Source organism: Nylanderia fulva, unplaced genomic scaffold (assembly GCF_048542155.1).
Source record: "Nylanderia fulva isolate GAGA-0341 unplaced genomic scaffold, ASM4854215v1 Scaffold19, whole genome shotgun sequence".
In the NCBI taxonomy this organism is placed as follows: domain Eukaryota; kingdom Metazoa; phylum Arthropoda; class Insecta; order Hymenoptera; family Formicidae; genus Nylanderia; species Nylanderia fulva.
In genome coordinates, this window is record NW_028190161.1 from 4,138,443 (window position 1) to 4,154,292 (window position 15,850).

At 42.5% G+C, this 15,850-nt stretch overlaps 4 protein-coding genes across 8 annotated transcripts; 1 reads left to right on the top strand and 3 right to left on the bottom strand.

Annotated features, from left to right (window-relative positions):
- The first annotated feature begins 86 nt into the window (after window positions 1-86).
- Window positions 87-4,830, top strand: Ythdf (YTH domain-containing family protein). 2 transcript variants are annotated; one of them, XM_029305441.2, is made up of 4 exons: window positions 87-1,032; window positions 1,188-1,215; window positions 1,752-3,568; window positions 3,705-4,830. In XM_029305441.2, exons 1-4 carry the CDS (start codon window positions 997-999, stop codon window positions 3,741-3,743), a joined length of 1,920 nt encoding a protein of 639 aa, XP_029161274.1. In that variant the 5' UTR covers window positions 87-996; the 3' UTR covers window positions 3,744-4,830. The 2 variants fall into 2 exon arrangements, with proteins under 2 accessions (XP_029161274.1, XP_029161275.1); XM_029305442.2 differs by having other exon boundaries at window positions 87-773.
- LOC114932962 (EF-hand domain-containing protein 1) lies at window positions 4,350-8,305 on the bottom strand. Its single transcript, XM_029305365.2, has 5 exons — window positions 8,258-8,305; window positions 7,937-8,091; window positions 7,254-7,576; window positions 6,594-7,048; window positions 4,350-6,137 (listed from the first exon to the last, which is right to left on the bottom strand). The coding sequence occupies exons 1-5, from the start codon at window positions 8,303-8,305 to the stop codon at window positions 5,367-5,369; spliced, it is 1,752 nt and encodes a 583-aa protein (XP_029161198.1). The 3' UTR covers window positions 4,350-5,366.
- Window positions 8,306-8,562: 257 nt separating this feature from the next.
- NaPi-III (Na[+]-dependent inorganic phosphate cotransporter type III) lies at window positions 8,563-14,204 on the bottom strand. 4 transcript variants are annotated; one of them, XM_029305444.2, is made up of 7 exons: window positions 13,355-14,204; window positions 13,089-13,258; window positions 10,649-11,542; window positions 10,314-10,520; window positions 10,021-10,231; window positions 9,269-9,909; window positions 8,563-8,907 (listed from the first exon to the last, which is right to left on the bottom strand). In XM_029305444.2, exons 3-7 carry the CDS (start codon window positions 10,850-10,852, stop codon window positions 8,677-8,679), a joined length of 1,494 nt encoding a protein of 497 aa, XP_029161277.1. In that variant the 5' UTR covers window positions 10,853-11,542; window positions 13,089-13,258; window positions 13,355-14,204; the 3' UTR covers window positions 8,563-8,676. The 4 variants fall into 4 exon arrangements, with proteins under 4 accessions (XP_029161277.1, XP_029161278.1, XP_029161276.1 ...); XM_029305445.2 differs by lacking the exon at window positions 13,355-14,204 and having other exon boundaries at window positions 13,089-13,315; XM_029305443.2 differs by lacking the exons at window positions 13,089-13,258; window positions 13,355-14,204 and adding an exon at window positions 12,757-13,078.
- Window positions 14,205-14,279: 75 nt separating this feature from the next.
- LOC114933012 (cytochrome b-c1 complex subunit 7) lies at window positions 14,280-15,304 on the bottom strand. The gene is made up of 4 exons (XM_029305448.1): window positions 15,188-15,304; window positions 15,029-15,079; window positions 14,565-14,731; window positions 14,280-14,482 (listed from the first exon to the last, which is right to left on the bottom strand). The coding sequence occupies exons 1-4, from the start codon at window positions 15,204-15,206 to the stop codon at window positions 14,405-14,407; spliced, it is 315 nt and encodes a 104-aa protein (XP_029161281.1). The 5' UTR covers window positions 15,207-15,304; the 3' UTR covers window positions 14,280-14,404.
- Between the last annotated feature and the right edge of the window lie 546 nt (window positions 15,305-15,850).

Below are 15,850 nucleotides of genomic sequence, written 5' to 3' on the forward strand. Positions count from 1 at the left end.
GCAAAGTTTGGCGCATGCGCACTGCATCAATGTGCATTCGCCTTAATACGGAGATCCAATTGTGAGACGAGCTTTAGTAAAAATCTGTTCTTTTTTCCGCATCCAGCTTTGGCGTTTGACAGAAAACGGGCGTTGGATGTACGTACGGACGAGTCGAGGAACTCCGAAGAGTGCGGAGAAAGGAAGCTAAAGGGAACGGGCGAGCTTCGCTCGGAAATCGCGGCGACGAAAGCCGGATAAGGCGGGATAGAGGCCGATAAAAAGCCTCGAGGTTTAGTGACATTGGTCCGAAGTCGAAAGGATTGGCGCACCTGCGAATGCGGGAGGTCAGTGTACGTCACCGTAGTTATTGCTCCGAGCCGTGGAACCCGAGTTCGCGAGCCCGTGGTAGCGTCACTCGAAGCGGCCCGTGAATATCGTTCCCGGACGAGTCTCGGCGAGAGCGGGCCGAGGACATTTGGTGTGCGCGGCTCTCAGGCTCCTCGCTTCACAGGGCGCCGCGCCGGACGGGCGGCCACGTCGGGGGCGCGCGCGCGCGCGCGGACGACAGCGGGAATCGCCAGCGACGAGGACGACGACGACGACGACCAAGAGTGTTCCTTAGCCGTTGTGCGACCGAAAGTGTTTCGCGAAGTGCGTTCATCGGCTAGTCTCGGCGTGACTCGGCAGTAGAGCAGACGAGGGTGGAGGTGGCGACCTGGATGTAATCGCGATCCCCGGCAGCCGGTGCTCATCAACGGACAACTTTCGACCGACCGCCTAGAATCTATCCTGTAACACAACCTAGCTCGATCTCTCTCTCTCTCTCTCTCTCTCTCTCTCTTTCTTTCTCTCTCGCTCACTCGCTCGCTCGCTCGCTCTTTCGTTCTCTTTCTCTCTCGACACGGGCGCCGCCGCCGCCGTCGTTGTTCGACGCCGCCCCCGCTGACGACGACGAAGACGACGACGACGACGACGACGACGACGACGACGACACAGCCGCGCGAGTCGCAGGTTATGTCAAGCGGATTGGCAGGCGCTGTCTCAAACCAGGTCAGTGTGTTGTGTTGACGACGTGACGCTACGCGACGCGACACCTTCTCTTTCCTCTCGTGCCTGCCCTCCCGCCCCCCGTACTACTGTCACATCTTCGTCGTGGGTCGGCTCTTCTCTAAATTTTGTATGTTTTTTCATGCAACGGCATGCAGCGGATGAAAGGACAAACCGGCAACCAAGGTGAGTTCGACCTCTCGAGTCTCTATTTCAAATTTTCTAAAACTGTAGATCGACTCCTACAGCTAGACTCTAGACATCTCCTGGAAGAGAAGGCTTTCTGCTTCGATGAGACCAGTCAAAAGTTTTACTCTTCTTTTGTCAGAACAACCAGTTACTTTATTGTTTGGATACTCTTGCGGAAATGTTCATATACATTGAATGTAAAGTTTCCAATCGTCCAAAGAGTCTAAGACGTTGAAGTTGATGGAATATTCACAAGTTTTTTATAGAAATAATCTACATGATTTATCGTTGAAATCAATTCACATAGCTACAGTTATTCTGTTATATACTCTTAGGTCTTGTTAATTTGCCACTTGAGCAAAGATAACGGGAAAAAACTGTAGATTTATCTTCTTCCATCATTCATACCTTGATATATTACTTAAGCTTGTTTGAAAATTGTTGATACGATAATGAAGAATTGAAAATTGAATACATTTGTACTGCGCAGCTCTCTGAACGCAAAGTTAAAGGTGTTTTTGTTTCGACCGCAGTGAGCAATGGTCCTAAGGAACACCAGCAGCAACAACAGACGGAGCATGCCGCTGGCGAGGACACCGGCTTCGATTCGTGGCGAGGAGGCAACAATGCTCAGCATCATTCGAGTTACCCGATCGGGACCGGTGATCCGTACAGCCAGTACTACGGCACTTCGTTCCCTTATCAGACCTTCGGTGCCGGCGACGGGACATGGTCGAACGGCACCGACCCGGTCGCCTTTCTCTCGGGTTACGGCGGTCAAATAGGCCACGATGCTTACGGCGCGATGGACGGCATGTTCTCGGCCTCGGCGGCCGGGGGCGGCTTCAGCGCGTTCGGCCAACCGCCGTTCAACTACTTCCACGGCAACGGCGACTTCAGCGCGTGGGGCACCCCGAGAAGGACCAAGTACGAGGATTACTATCAACCGCCGCGCGGCAACGAGAGCTATGCCAATCCCGCGGCGAGCGGCACCGGCGAGATCAAGAGCCTCGAGCAAGGCGTGCAGGGTCTGTCGATCGGCGGCGGCGGAGAGCTACCGCGACAGGATCAGCAGCATCCTCAGCAGCAGAGTACGGCCCAGCAGATTAAGCCCGAGCCCAAGGAACCTAGAAAGATTACGTGGGCAAGCGTGGCGAGTCAGCCGGCGAAGCCGGTCCCGCCGCTCTCGTCTACGCAGGGAATGAAGAAGAAAGCGGGCATGCCTCCACCGCCGATCGTGCCGGGCAAACATAACATGGACATCGGGACGTGGGGCGAGGGCAAGTCTTCCGCGCCACCGCCGCCTACGGCGCCACCGCCACCCCAGGTGCAGCCGCCGATTCCACCCCCGCCGCCTCCCGTTCAGAGGCAACAGCGACCGCAACAACAGCAGCAGCAGCAACAACAGCAGCAGCAACCGCCTCAGCCTTGCTGGAACAGGCAGCCATCCACGGGGGCGACAGCGACCCCACCGCTTTCTCAAACGCAGATCCATATGCCGCCGCAGTCGCAACAGCAGCAGCAACATCAACAGCAGCAGCAGCATCATCACCATCATCACCATCATCACCATCATCAACAGCAGCAGCAACAACAAGCGCATCAGCAGTCACAGCAGCAGCAGCATCAACAGCAGCAACAGCAACTTTCCCAGGCCAACCCGTCGCATCCGGTTCTCGATGAACTGAAAGTGAAGAATGATTATAATCCCATAGAGTTTGATCAGACCGCGCCCGGTGCCAGGTTTTTCGTGATCAAGTCTTACTCGGAGGACGACATACACCGGTCCATCAAGTATGAAATCTGGTGCAGCACGGAACACGGCAACAAACGACTGGATCAGGCTTATCGAGAAGCGAGTCGCGAGGGTGCGCCTCTTTATCTGTTCTTCTCCGTTAACGGGTCCGGCCACTTTTGCGGCATGGCGCAGATGGTATCTCCCGTCGATTATCAGTGCAACAGTAGTGTCTGGTCGCAGGACAAGTGGAAGGGTCAGTTTCGCGTCCGTTGGATATACGTGAAGGATGTTCCTAACGTGCAACTGCGACACATTAAGCTCGAGAACAATGAGAACAAGCCGGTGACCAATTCGCGGGACGCGCAGGAGGTCCCGCACGCGAAGGGCGTCACGGTGCTGCGTATCCTGCATACCTATCGTCACTCTACGAGCATCTTTGACGATTTCGGGCATTACGAGCGCCGCCAGGCCGAGGAGGATCAACGCAAGACCCCGAGCAACCCCGTACCGCATCATCATTCATCCTCCAATCACAGAAACAGAGGGCACGCCCCAGACATGTCCAGAGATCACCATCAGCACGGTCATCAGTCTCACCTGCATCAGCGCAAGGTAGACATCTACCGAGTTTTATTTGAAACCTACTACTATTGTCGCGATAACGAGATGATTTCTCCCAACAAAATTGCTATCGACGATAATCGCTGTTTGGTGATTGTCTAATTTGAATTTTGTCGTTTCGTTTTAGGAGCGCGGCCGTAGTGGCAGAGGAGGTTCGCGCCAGTAGCGCCGGATATCGCGGAAACGTATTGCCGTTACTAACGAGAGTAATCGACGTAAAAGAAGCACGCTGCGACTAATTATCACATCCTACCACTTGTCTTTGCTTTCCCGGATCCACGATAGGCTTCGTCTGATTTCCCGTGACCGAACAACACTCGTCGTCGTCGTCGTCGTCATCGTCGACATCGACATCGTCGGCTACGTTGTTCTTTCGTTTAAATCCGATTAATCCGGTAATAATGAGATAACATTAGCGTCGCGTCGGCATCATCGTAAAATAATATGTAACCGCAATTATTATGACAATGAGAGAGAAAAAGCAGCAGGAGAAGGAGAGGAGAAGGAGGAAGATAATACACTATTTCGAAGGATATTTGGCTAAACTCACCGACGATCGCAATGCGTATAGTGTGGTGTTGCGTGCTATTCATCGAAAGGTGTTTCTTAAACGTACAAATCATGCAATGGAACAGAAGACGAGGGGGGGGGGAGAGAGGGGAAGAAACAAGACGCGCGATCTATAGAAGAAAAAGAAAAAAAAGATAAAAAATAAGAAACTGTAATATGTGGACTAATCCTTGTAAAATGCTTACACTTTTGTTGAAAATGAAAAAAATCTATTCACAAGAACTACTATATTATATAAACAAGTGTCATTTGGATTGGTTATCGTTTTAAACACCAATGAACATTTAATCTGGTGCCTGCAGCTATACGAGAAGGGTCGAATTCCCCCTTAATTGTTATAAAGGTGCAGGGGGCGGGAAGGGCTTGTTATTACAACGTTCTCAGTTGTATTTATATCCATCTTGCTTGACAAAATGAATTATACAGAAATTATTGGCGTTTATTTTAGCGCGTTTATTCTCTATATCTGTATATTGCGAGTATATCATCTATTATTATTATATTATTCACACATGGACTATACAGAGAAAGAAAGATGAGTTGAGATGATAATATAACGAAAAGTGAAATAATATTGCAATTAATCTATACTGTAATGTACACGATGATGACGATCATTATTATTATTATTATTATTGTACCATTTGATGACATTTCATGAGATATTCTTATTGTTAAACGCATTTGTTTTTTTTTTTTTTTTTTTGCTTTCACGATACGTGACACATCCTTTGCGACAAAGAGGCAACGCGTTTATACGGAGCAATATTGAATAATATAGACAAACTTTTCGCGTAAAGTTTTTATGGGGAACAGAAATCTCTTCAGCGTTGTAATTTGTATGCACGCCCATCTCTTCCCCCCTCCTTTTTTGACATTTTATTGTTTTAAAATTTTAGATTTTGAACATTTATTCAATTTATTAAAATATATAAAATAAAAACAAAAACAAGAAAATTTCTATCAATCTACTCCTAAAGACTTTAAAGTTATATTGACCATTACCTTTTAATGGCTTGAAAACCTTCGATCGCTTTCACTAGTTAATTCGTTTAAGAGTTCAATTGTAAAGTTTATCGATATTATTCAAAGTGCTCTGCATATAAGGTCATATTGAGGAACGAAAAAAAATCGCCGAGAAATTTATTAACTCCACATTAATCAGGAGATTCGCATTAGGCATCATTTCCGTATTAATTAGTCAAGTCGCTATCAGTTCTTAGCTAGTCATATTAGTTTCTTCGGTTGCGCACTTATTCGCTTCAATGTCATCTTCGATGATCTTTTCATTATCAGCAACGAGTTTGCACTCATCTTCCGTCTCTTGTATCTTTCTAGCTTCAGCGTCTACATCGTCCTGCAGCATACCTTGCTGTAGAAAGTAGTTGCGCAGATTCTCCCGAACCTCCTGGCAAAATTTGTCGCGATTCGCCTCGACGTAGCGATACACGAACAGATCGGCGCCGGTGATGATGAAGCGATGATTGAATACGTTGATCCGTGCGCCAACAAAGAAATCCTCCGGCGTGTAGTACTCCGGATCGTCCTTTCTCGTACTACACGGTTTTGGAATCAGCCTGAAGGATAGGAAGCAAGCCTCGTCCCGGCCGGAATTGCGCTTCTCTCTCTCGTTGATTCGGATGGCACCGTCGCTCAGTCTGTACTCCAGGACGAAATCGCGATCCTCGTCCTCTGGATGCACCGCATCCATCCGCATGGAATAGCGCAGTTTCTTCGGGAAGTTGATCAGTTGACGAATGATGTTCTTCCTGGGTGATCTCGGCACGAAGGACGGACAGCTGGTGTCTTCAGAGCTATCGAATTTTACATACGGCGACCCCTCGCACTTGACTGACGTAGGTTTCTCGATCTTCTCAGGAATGGCTTCCGCTTGCGGAATACCCAGGACGTCGGAGTAGTACTTTCGCGTGAAGGCATCGCAGTCATGCAGCAGGAAACATCGGCCATACAAGAGAATCGTTTCGCCTACCTGAGGATGATTAACGATATACTTTTAATCTCACTTTTGTTCTGAGAAATATTCGTGCGTTCTTTAGATTGTGTGTACAGAAATTGAAAATGTTATTCTTGATAGTATCTGTTTACATATACAAGGTATTGAAAATAACTTGATTTTCAATTTCAAAATTTATGCTTCCTAATTTATCTTGATATAATATTTTAACATAAAATTGTAATATATATTCTGATACTTTGAAACTAACTACAAGTTCGCTCACTTATTGAAACTGATCATTTTACATCTGAAACACCCTGTATATTTCATAAACGAGATATTATTTTGAATTGAAAAATGTAACGCGCTTGTCTTTAATTCAATAATTTCTTTAACTTTTTAACACTTTTTATTCTATTCGATTTGCTATTTAATTGGAGAACTTATATAGTGTCAGGAAGCAAAAGCAAACAATATAAAAAGTCTCACTTTAAAATCTTGCGGGGTATAATACTCTGTGATCTCGGGGTCTCCGTATTCCATGTAGATGCTAGGATGCCAGGACGGCAGACTTTGCCAGTTTTTGGGCACGCGGGTACGCTTGAGCAGCATCGCTACGGGATCCTTGCCGTCGTTGGGTTTGTGAATCTCGCGGATCGCTATAGTATCGTCCGTCAGAAAATACAGTATCCGATAAGGATCGTCGTTCCACATAGCGTCGAACGATAGCACCATGCCATCGAATTCCAAAAAACGTCGTCTAACATCGTCGCTTATCGTTTGCGTTGTCCTACCAGTCGTCCCATCGTACTTGATCTTGCGCTGCTCCGCGTAAGGATCCGCGGGCAGACTCTCCTTCTCGCCGACATCGATGCCTTGACTCGTCAAGAACTCCCTGGTGAACGGATCGCAATCGACGATATGATAGATTACACCGTAAATACCTATAAGAAAACACATACTTTATTCAAAATTCATGATATATTTTGATACAAAAGTTGTTAATTATTTACAAATAGATACTTTTTTTGATCAAGTTCTTGAATCTTGAGGAAATCTTGTAAGCATCTTCTCCGCTCGAAACAATATATAGGCGGAAGGAAAAAGAAGACAAAGAGTGTAATATTTAATTTTCAGCATATTACGTACACACGTTGATGCCGACGTTGAAGTCCTTCCAGATGAAGGGGTCTCCCTTGGCGTTCTTCGGGATCCTACCTCGCCTCACCAATTTACCCTGCTGGAAACCGGCATTGTCCACCACCGGCTCTATCACAGAGAGCGTGTCGTCCTCCAAGTAGTAAACGATATCCACGTGACGAACTCGATAGTGCTCGTCCGGGGAGTTGAAGACTCCCTGACGGAAGAAGGCCTTGAAACGGAGACACTTTTGCGCAAATAACGCATAATGGGGCATGAATTGCCGAAAAGCGTAACGAGGCGCTCGGCCATAAGTCAATGATGGATCATATCTATGTGATTAAAGATACAAAATTAATAATAAATGTAATATATGTAAAGAGAGAATAAGTTGAAGAATATAAATTCATATAATTGTAATCAAATAAACCGGTACATATATATAATGTTTAATACATACATACACACGCGCGTCTCTTTCTATATAAAATAATAATTACATATATATTTCTATAAATAAAGCAATATAATACATATGTGTATGGAATCAAGATTCAGATTACGAAATCATTTCAATTAATTTTAACTCTAATAATCTTATTCTAATTGTGTGTAATCTTATGAAATAAAATTAAAATTAATGATCGCAATGTGGGAGTGGTCTTGGAACGGAAAGGTTCGTGGTTACTTACTCAACTGGATCTGGACATTCGGCATATCGAACGGATGCTGCGTCTGTCGGTCTTCTACCAAAGCCGTAATTTGTATCGCGTATTACAGGAAAGCCATTTAATATGTCGAGCTTGTGTGGCAATTTATAATCCTTGACCTTATAAAACGAGTGAAAAGTTCAAGTATACCCCCGATAGGGGATATATATCGTCGATTGAAGGTATATAAAAATTGATTACATCCACGTGTATTCTTCCAATTATATAATCTTGTGATGACGTTAAAAAAATATGTATATATAGAGAGAGAAAGAGGGGGTTTATTATTATTCAGACACTCACGCTAACATCTCGAAAGATGTATCCTGGTAAACGGGGCAAACTTGCCATGCCGATGCCAAAGTATCCAGTGATATATTAAAAATGTATCTTTTGCCGAGACATATTCGCGTGATTTCGAGATACTTGTTTAAACGCATCTCTATAACAACCGCGGGCTGTTTCCTTTCCATCGATTTTCAACCCTCGTATCGCCGCGCAGCCCGACCCCTGAGTTATTTATTTTATTTTATTTTTTTTCGTCAGGATTATTGGGACGCTTAAGCAAACTCGAAAAAAAGGAACGTATGACACGAAGAGTTATGGAGTTTCTGTTCGACCATATTTATTTGTTGAAGAGCTTTTTATTGACAACAGAGGAGTGCGGTATTTGGATGGCGATTTTCTGCGTCTAAAGCCGCGTCTGCTCGGCCGCGCGACGATCACAAACTAATTACTTCGCGGAAGATGGCCATGCAGCCGGCGGACAGGCAGCCGGCCATCGGCACGGTGATCAGCCACGCAAACGCGATATTGCGAAACAGCTTCCACGAGACTCCCTCGCCGCCCCGAGAGGCCCATCCCACGCATACCACCGATCCGACTTTGCAATGCGTCGTTGATACGGGTAGACCGATCTTACTTGCCATAAGGACCGTCATCGCGGCGCCCACCTGCAATCGTATTGCAATTTATAACAATTCCCAAAAGATACAATATTTGTGTTTCATAGTGTTAGCTTTAGGTGTGAATTCAACCAAAGTTTAAATAACTGGTGTTAATCGCCGATTAAATTCATTAGAGTTTGATTGAAGTATTCTTTTTCATGTCGATTGCTGAAACTTATTCTTGAATACTGTAGTTGTTTTCCCATCTGTGCATACTCAGAACGAGTGCAAAGTAATTACATTAATTATGAAAATATGGAAATATTAATTGAAGAAATATAAATGATCAATTCCGAGAGAATTGAACACAATATTTCGCCAAGAAAATCTTGTTGAATCTCCGAAAAATAACCGCGTATTCAATCACCTCTATGGTAAATCCAGTCATCGGGGTGATACGCGCCAAATCCTGGCCCAAGGTCCGTATCACTCTGCGCCCCCACACCCATAGTCCCGTGGAAATACCTAGGCCGCCGTACAAGAGTATAAGCATGGACGTTTCAGCCTCCTGCTTGGCCGAGCCTTCCGCATATACCGCCCAGAGCGCGATAAGCGGACCGATCGCGTTGCTGACGTCATTGCCGCCGTGGGCAAAGCTGCCGAACGCCGCGGTGAGTACCTGAAGAAAGGCAAACAACCGCGAAACCTCCGGCTGTTCCTCGTCCATACCGTTTGCCTGCGCGTTTTCCTCCGCCTCCACCTGAGAGACCATCAGCAACGGGCTTTCGCTGCTATTGCCGCGCAATTGCGGCGTTACCGCCAAAGTCGCGTTACCATTGCTACTGTCACCGCAAGGTGCTTCGGAGATCACCGACAGTGCCGTCGTTTCCTTCTTGTCTTGACAGGCGCCAAAGGTCGTCGTTGTCTCCTCGTTGTTACCGTTTGTCAGTAGTATCCTCCCTCTTTGCCACGGTACCACGAATACGTATACAATTATCGCAACAAATTTGCCTAGTAGCAACGCAGCTATCAAGCTACCCCACCACGGCATTCGATCCAACATTAATACTGAAAAATTAAAGATAAACAAGTATTATATTTTTTCTTTTCAAGTTTTATTTCTTTGAAAATACGCGAGTTTGGAATATGAGTGGGAATTAATTTCGCGAAAATACTCACGTTTAGGTCCGTCGAGTGCAATTGACATAATATTGATGGCAACGGTCAGACCGTATACCACGGGGAGAACATAAAGACCTTGCTCAAACGGCTCATGAGAGTGGAGTACGTATTTTCTCAGGATCCAGAAGATACTGAAGGACACGATTCCGCTGAGTATGGGACTAGCAAACCAGGACGCAGCTATATTAACGAGCGCCATCCATTTTACCTGTGTACAGTTTAACGTGATATAAAGTTGAGGTATGTCTATTCCTCATCGCTAGATTGCAACGCGTTGTAGCGCTACTAACCCCGGCAGTACCTCTGCACACAAGAGAAAATCCGACTGTAGCACCAACAATGGAATGCGTACCGGAAATTGGAAGTCGTAACGCGGTTGCCAGCAGTAGCCAGATACCAGAGCCGGCTAGACTGGACAACGCTCCTAGCATCAATTCCTTCTCGTGACCCTCGTACAATGAGACGTCCAGTATACCCTTTCGCATTGTATCAGAAACCTAGGAAAACAAAGTAAATGAAATTAAAATTAGTTTTTCTACATCTTACTTTTTTAACTCACACAATTTGTTTACTTGTGGAATCTACTTATCATATTTATAGATACTTGACATATCGCGACGCCCACCTTATATCCTATCAGTACAGCGCCGGCGATCTCGAAGAAGGTCGCCAAAACGCAAGCTTGGAATATCGTGAGAACCCCGGCACCGACGCTCGTTCCGAAGCTATTGGCGACATCGTTGGCGCCAATGCCAAACGCCAGGATAAACGCTACTATAAAACCGGCCACCACTATCCAGATTAAGCTCTCATCGTACGGTATACTCATTGTTTTTTTTTTCGTTTCTAGCTAACTTAAATCTATTCTGCTTGAGCCTTGCGTTGCACGTGTATGCAACAGCTATCTGCTTTATTATCCTTCTATTATTCTCGTCCGTCAAAAAATTAGTAGGCATAAATCATCGTCGTATCTTCTCTTTTCCTAAACTTCCATAACAATTAATTGCGGTTAATCGATTAAGAGCAACCTCGTAGTACAAGGAAGAGCCTTTTCTGATACAGAACGTTATATCAATACTGTATGTGTAAACGCTTATTCATCAGAATATATTCTTTCTATATACACTTGTGAATGAATGTATATATATATATACATATATATTCTTTCATAATATAATATAATGCATCTATATTTTCATTGTAGTCCTAATACGATCAATTCTTCAATAGTTTTGTACATGTAGCAGAGGTAGTATTTTGGCGCAGCACCTGATTTAATTTCTAACATTGTGATGTAAAATTTCGTCACAGGTCGTCGATGCACAACTGTGTCGAGTTAATTAAACCCGAAGAATCGGGGGATGATTAATTATTCACCCACTATCCTCGTTACGATCGTTGCGTACTCTTCCTTGAAATCGAGATTATGACGTACGATCTTTGAGTTTTTTTCTTCTATCAACTCCTCTGACAGCGCTTTCCTCGTGTGGAAACACGCCGGTTGCTGTATTTCCCGCATCTGCAATAAATGTATAAAACCATTTTATTTTTCGACTTGCTCTGGTATAAAGTATCTTACATATAATATACATTTTTTATTAACGTTACACATGTATTCTTCACTTTTAGATCTCTTATGACTATGTATTTCAAAAATGTTTAACTAAATAATCGGCGCTTTTCATAATGAAACAGAATTTTTTCAGAAAAAATATAAATGAAATATATTTTGGAAAAAAAAGAATAAAATATATTTTATTTTTTCTAGAAAATTGATTGATAAAAAATAAATAGAAGCACCTGTTCAATTAGAAAATATATTTTGTGATTAAAAGAATTAAAAAAGGATTATCATAATTTGTCATGTAAACTATTTTCTAATAAATTAGACTATTATAAAATATGATAAAATAAACCATATATATAAAATAAAAGCCAAATGTTTGTTATTACATTCTAGAACAAAGTCGGAATAAAATTTAATTATTAAAAAACTGTCTTTTATCTAACTTTAATTTGAAACTTGTTCAATTGAGAAAAGGATAGAGAGAGAGAGAAAGAGAGAAAAAATTCGATAATGGAAATATAAAATTGAGATTCTTTCGAAGAACGAGCCGCGATACCTCCTTCCAAATTGCCGGTTGAATGCAGTATTGCACTCACGAACGAATAATCCGATCGTTACACTCCTACTGATTTTTCTCCTTCCCTCTCTCTCCCCTTCGCGAGATTCTAATGAAGCCGTTCTTGCGTCATCCCAAATTATTACGACACATTTTCTTTTCAATATAATCCTCGACGCGCAACCCCTGAGTCATCCGCCGCATAATTCGATCTTCGAAACATATAGCGATGAGAAAATGGATAGCGTAGCGTCACAGTTTCGCCTCCAAGTAGAAAAGCAATTTTTTTCTCAATTTCTGATACCAAGAGAGATGCCACCCTCGAAAATTTCGCGGGTCGAAAAATTGGCCGAATATGAGAACTTTTACGATTCCCATGTTGCAATACATTATCCAGCGATTATATTAAACGAATTTTTTCGATCAAAATGGGAAAATATGTCACAAAAGAGTCGCTAATCATCTTTTCCCTGGATTTATTCGCGTTCCGATCAACCATTGCGGAACAGAACGATGGTAAAAATCGTTGATTGAACTCTCGAGCCATTTTTTTCTCATGGAAAGGAATCGCCGATTCGAGCCTGATGTGTATTAAGGAGATTCCAATTACCACGCTCCGAATCATTTTTCGTGCTGGCCAACGCGTGCTGTGTCCTTCAGCACGTTGCGGGCATAACGTCGATAATCACGCGACCGGGTGGTCATCCGGGCAAGGAATGAGAGAGCACGCACCGCGTTCGAGAGACACTCGCGTCTTTTTTCGGAGAGATCCGCCGGCGAATCACTAGCAAAAGCAGAAGCAACAGCAAGAGTACAGCAGCGTAGAGACGATCCGAAACCGCTCGGCGTTCTTGTAACTTTGACGGCCGCTCGTCGTTCGCTCGCTCTCGTCTAGCCGCTCGGTCGTCCGCGTGGGGGTGAAATATTGATCCGTCAATTTACCCGCGAAATGCGTGCCGCCACGCGCCACGATGAGTGTGCCACAGGGGATGATGATGCGGCTCAATGACGATCAATAGACGATCCCAGTCTTGGCGCGGCGCCGGCCAGGCTCTCATCCTGTTTATTCTCTCCCTCAATATCCGGTCCGGCAAAATTCGTCCCGCTGGATGCTGAGGAACAAATCGAGCTTAGATTATTATAGTTTTACAATGTCGATTTAGAAATTGCAAAAAGTTTAAATTCGAAACTTATAACATTGAAATTACCTTAAAAAGAGGATGCACTTGGTTTTTTAACCCAAAGGCGAAGAAAAGAGAAAACTGACAAGATATAATCGTCAAAAGTAATTGTTATTGTGACCTTGCAATTTCATACATGTAAAAATGAATATGTAGTAATTGAAATTCAAAAAATTGTTTTTATATAAATATATATGCAGTTTTAAAAATATTAGTATTTTTTATATTTGAAATTACCATGAGAGAATAAAATTTCAATACAAAAATTCAATTGTGTAAATTGCTGTTTTAAGAGCCTGTTCAGATATAAAAAAAGATTGTATTTTTTTTATAAAAGATTGCTTCTTTCGCTTATGATTAAATATAAATATATTATATAATAATATAATTCTGCGATATTTATTACGTCGCATTTTCCATTCTCCTTTGCATGAACATGTCAGGGAAAATGTGCTAATAAAACACATTAGTCATTATTATTATCATTTAATTATCGTAAATACAAACTCACTTAAATGATTGATAATTTATATTATTACATAATGAATGCTAACTGAACTGTGAATGAATGCAACAATCGACTTTCGATTATACTGTATATATCTTATCATCGAGTTTGAGTTCATTTAATAATTCTTATGTAACAAATTATCAATTATTAAGCGAACATGCGAATATTATGATAATTAAACACTAATAATGAAGTTAATGTTTTACTAATGTGACTATATCTCTAGAACAATTCTTTTACTAATGTTTTACTAATGTGACTATATCTCTAGAACAATTCTTTTACAATCATTATCGATGAGTCACTTGGAAGCAGTCGTTTAGGAAATAAGACGGATGTTCCGATGCAAGAATGCAGGATATTGCTTCAAGAGCGACAAGGAAAACCGCCGTTTATTTAAAAAATGGCCGTTTTTCTCATGAGGAGAGAGAGAAGCGAATATAATTTATTTAATATCTATTTATCTTAAATATATATATGTACAGACCAGAACTCTTCATCGCACAAAGTGTGTATTAGAGAATGTAAATTTTTGTTACATTTACTATAACAACTCCTGCTGCATATTACGACGAATCCCACTTTTCTCTCTCCTCTCGCTCTTTCTGGACCTCTGCAATGTAGGGCTGGAGATACAGAACATCCTGCAAAAATATTTTTTTCTTAGCCATGCAAACTTTGGTAAATGTTCTCTATGGCAGATCTGTCTGATCAATGTTCATGTACCTCTTCATATTTAGTCCACTGCTCCTTAGGCAGGATTCTTTTGTTGGCATCTAATTGCATGGCTCTGATTATACGAAAGTTACGTTCATCTTTAATTTGCTGAGGAAGGCGCCTCAATGCTTCTATTACATCTGCATTCTCGTGCAAACAATCGTCCCTCCACAATCCTAAACAAAACACAATTCATTCTTTGTTCTAAAATTATGATAATTGTTATGCTATTAAAATGTTACTTATATGTATATTATTATTTGTCGATGCCAATATTTTTATATAAAAAAACTTGAGTATATGCAATCAACATGATATATTTGACGTACAATGATATATAGTTCAAGAGATGACTATAAACACTGTTTGAAACATACTAAACACTTGTGTATGTAAAAATTCAACAAAGTGACTTGATGAAAATTATATATGTGAAGAATTTTAATAAAACTTTGACATAAATCTATCATTACCATATTGATTAAATCCACTGAAGTTATAGCACCACTTCCTAAAACTGGTGGCTGAAAACAAGTAATACGTTGCGTAAGCATCTGTATCTCGATATCGCGGGATCCAGAAATAAAATCATATCGAATTCATCAAAATAGACTTTGAAATTGTCTACTTACTGATCAATCGATTACTCATTTTGGAGACGCAAAGTTTTTAAACGATCACGTAATAAGAAATTACTTTGCTCGATTTGCCCAGAGTTAAAATGGCGGAGCCTACTTGATTGTCATTACATATATAAACCTTTGACAAATTTCATCAAGCTTGTCCAAGATGCCGATTGGCTGCTTCTCCTAAAAACTTTTGTGGATTCTAGGGATTTTCCATCCGACAGCCAATTGGGATGAAGTTGTTCCAACTCATCAGCCAATCGCGGCGTCGGGTCTAGGTACTTTCGAGTTTCCGGACGCCCGTTTTACATACGTCGTATGTCGCAGTCGGATGTCAAACGTAAGGTCTGGGAGTCGATTGTGTAATTTTTTCTAAAGTAAAAATGTGAAAATTTTCTTCCAATCACACATCGATATCATTTTAAAATCAATGCGTGATTGGCGGAAATTTTTCACTTTCGAAAATGTTACACAATCGACCCCCTGGGTCTACAATAAAGGACCTTCTACAATGGAGTGTCGTAAACTGTAGTCGTAAGAAATTGACAAACTATTGTAGAAGGCCCTTAAGTCGTATGTCGCAGTCGGATGTCGAACGTAAGCGATTGTCCAATGCGGAAATTTTGTTTTCGAAGAAGAAATTTTCTCATTGGTATTGTAGAACCGACC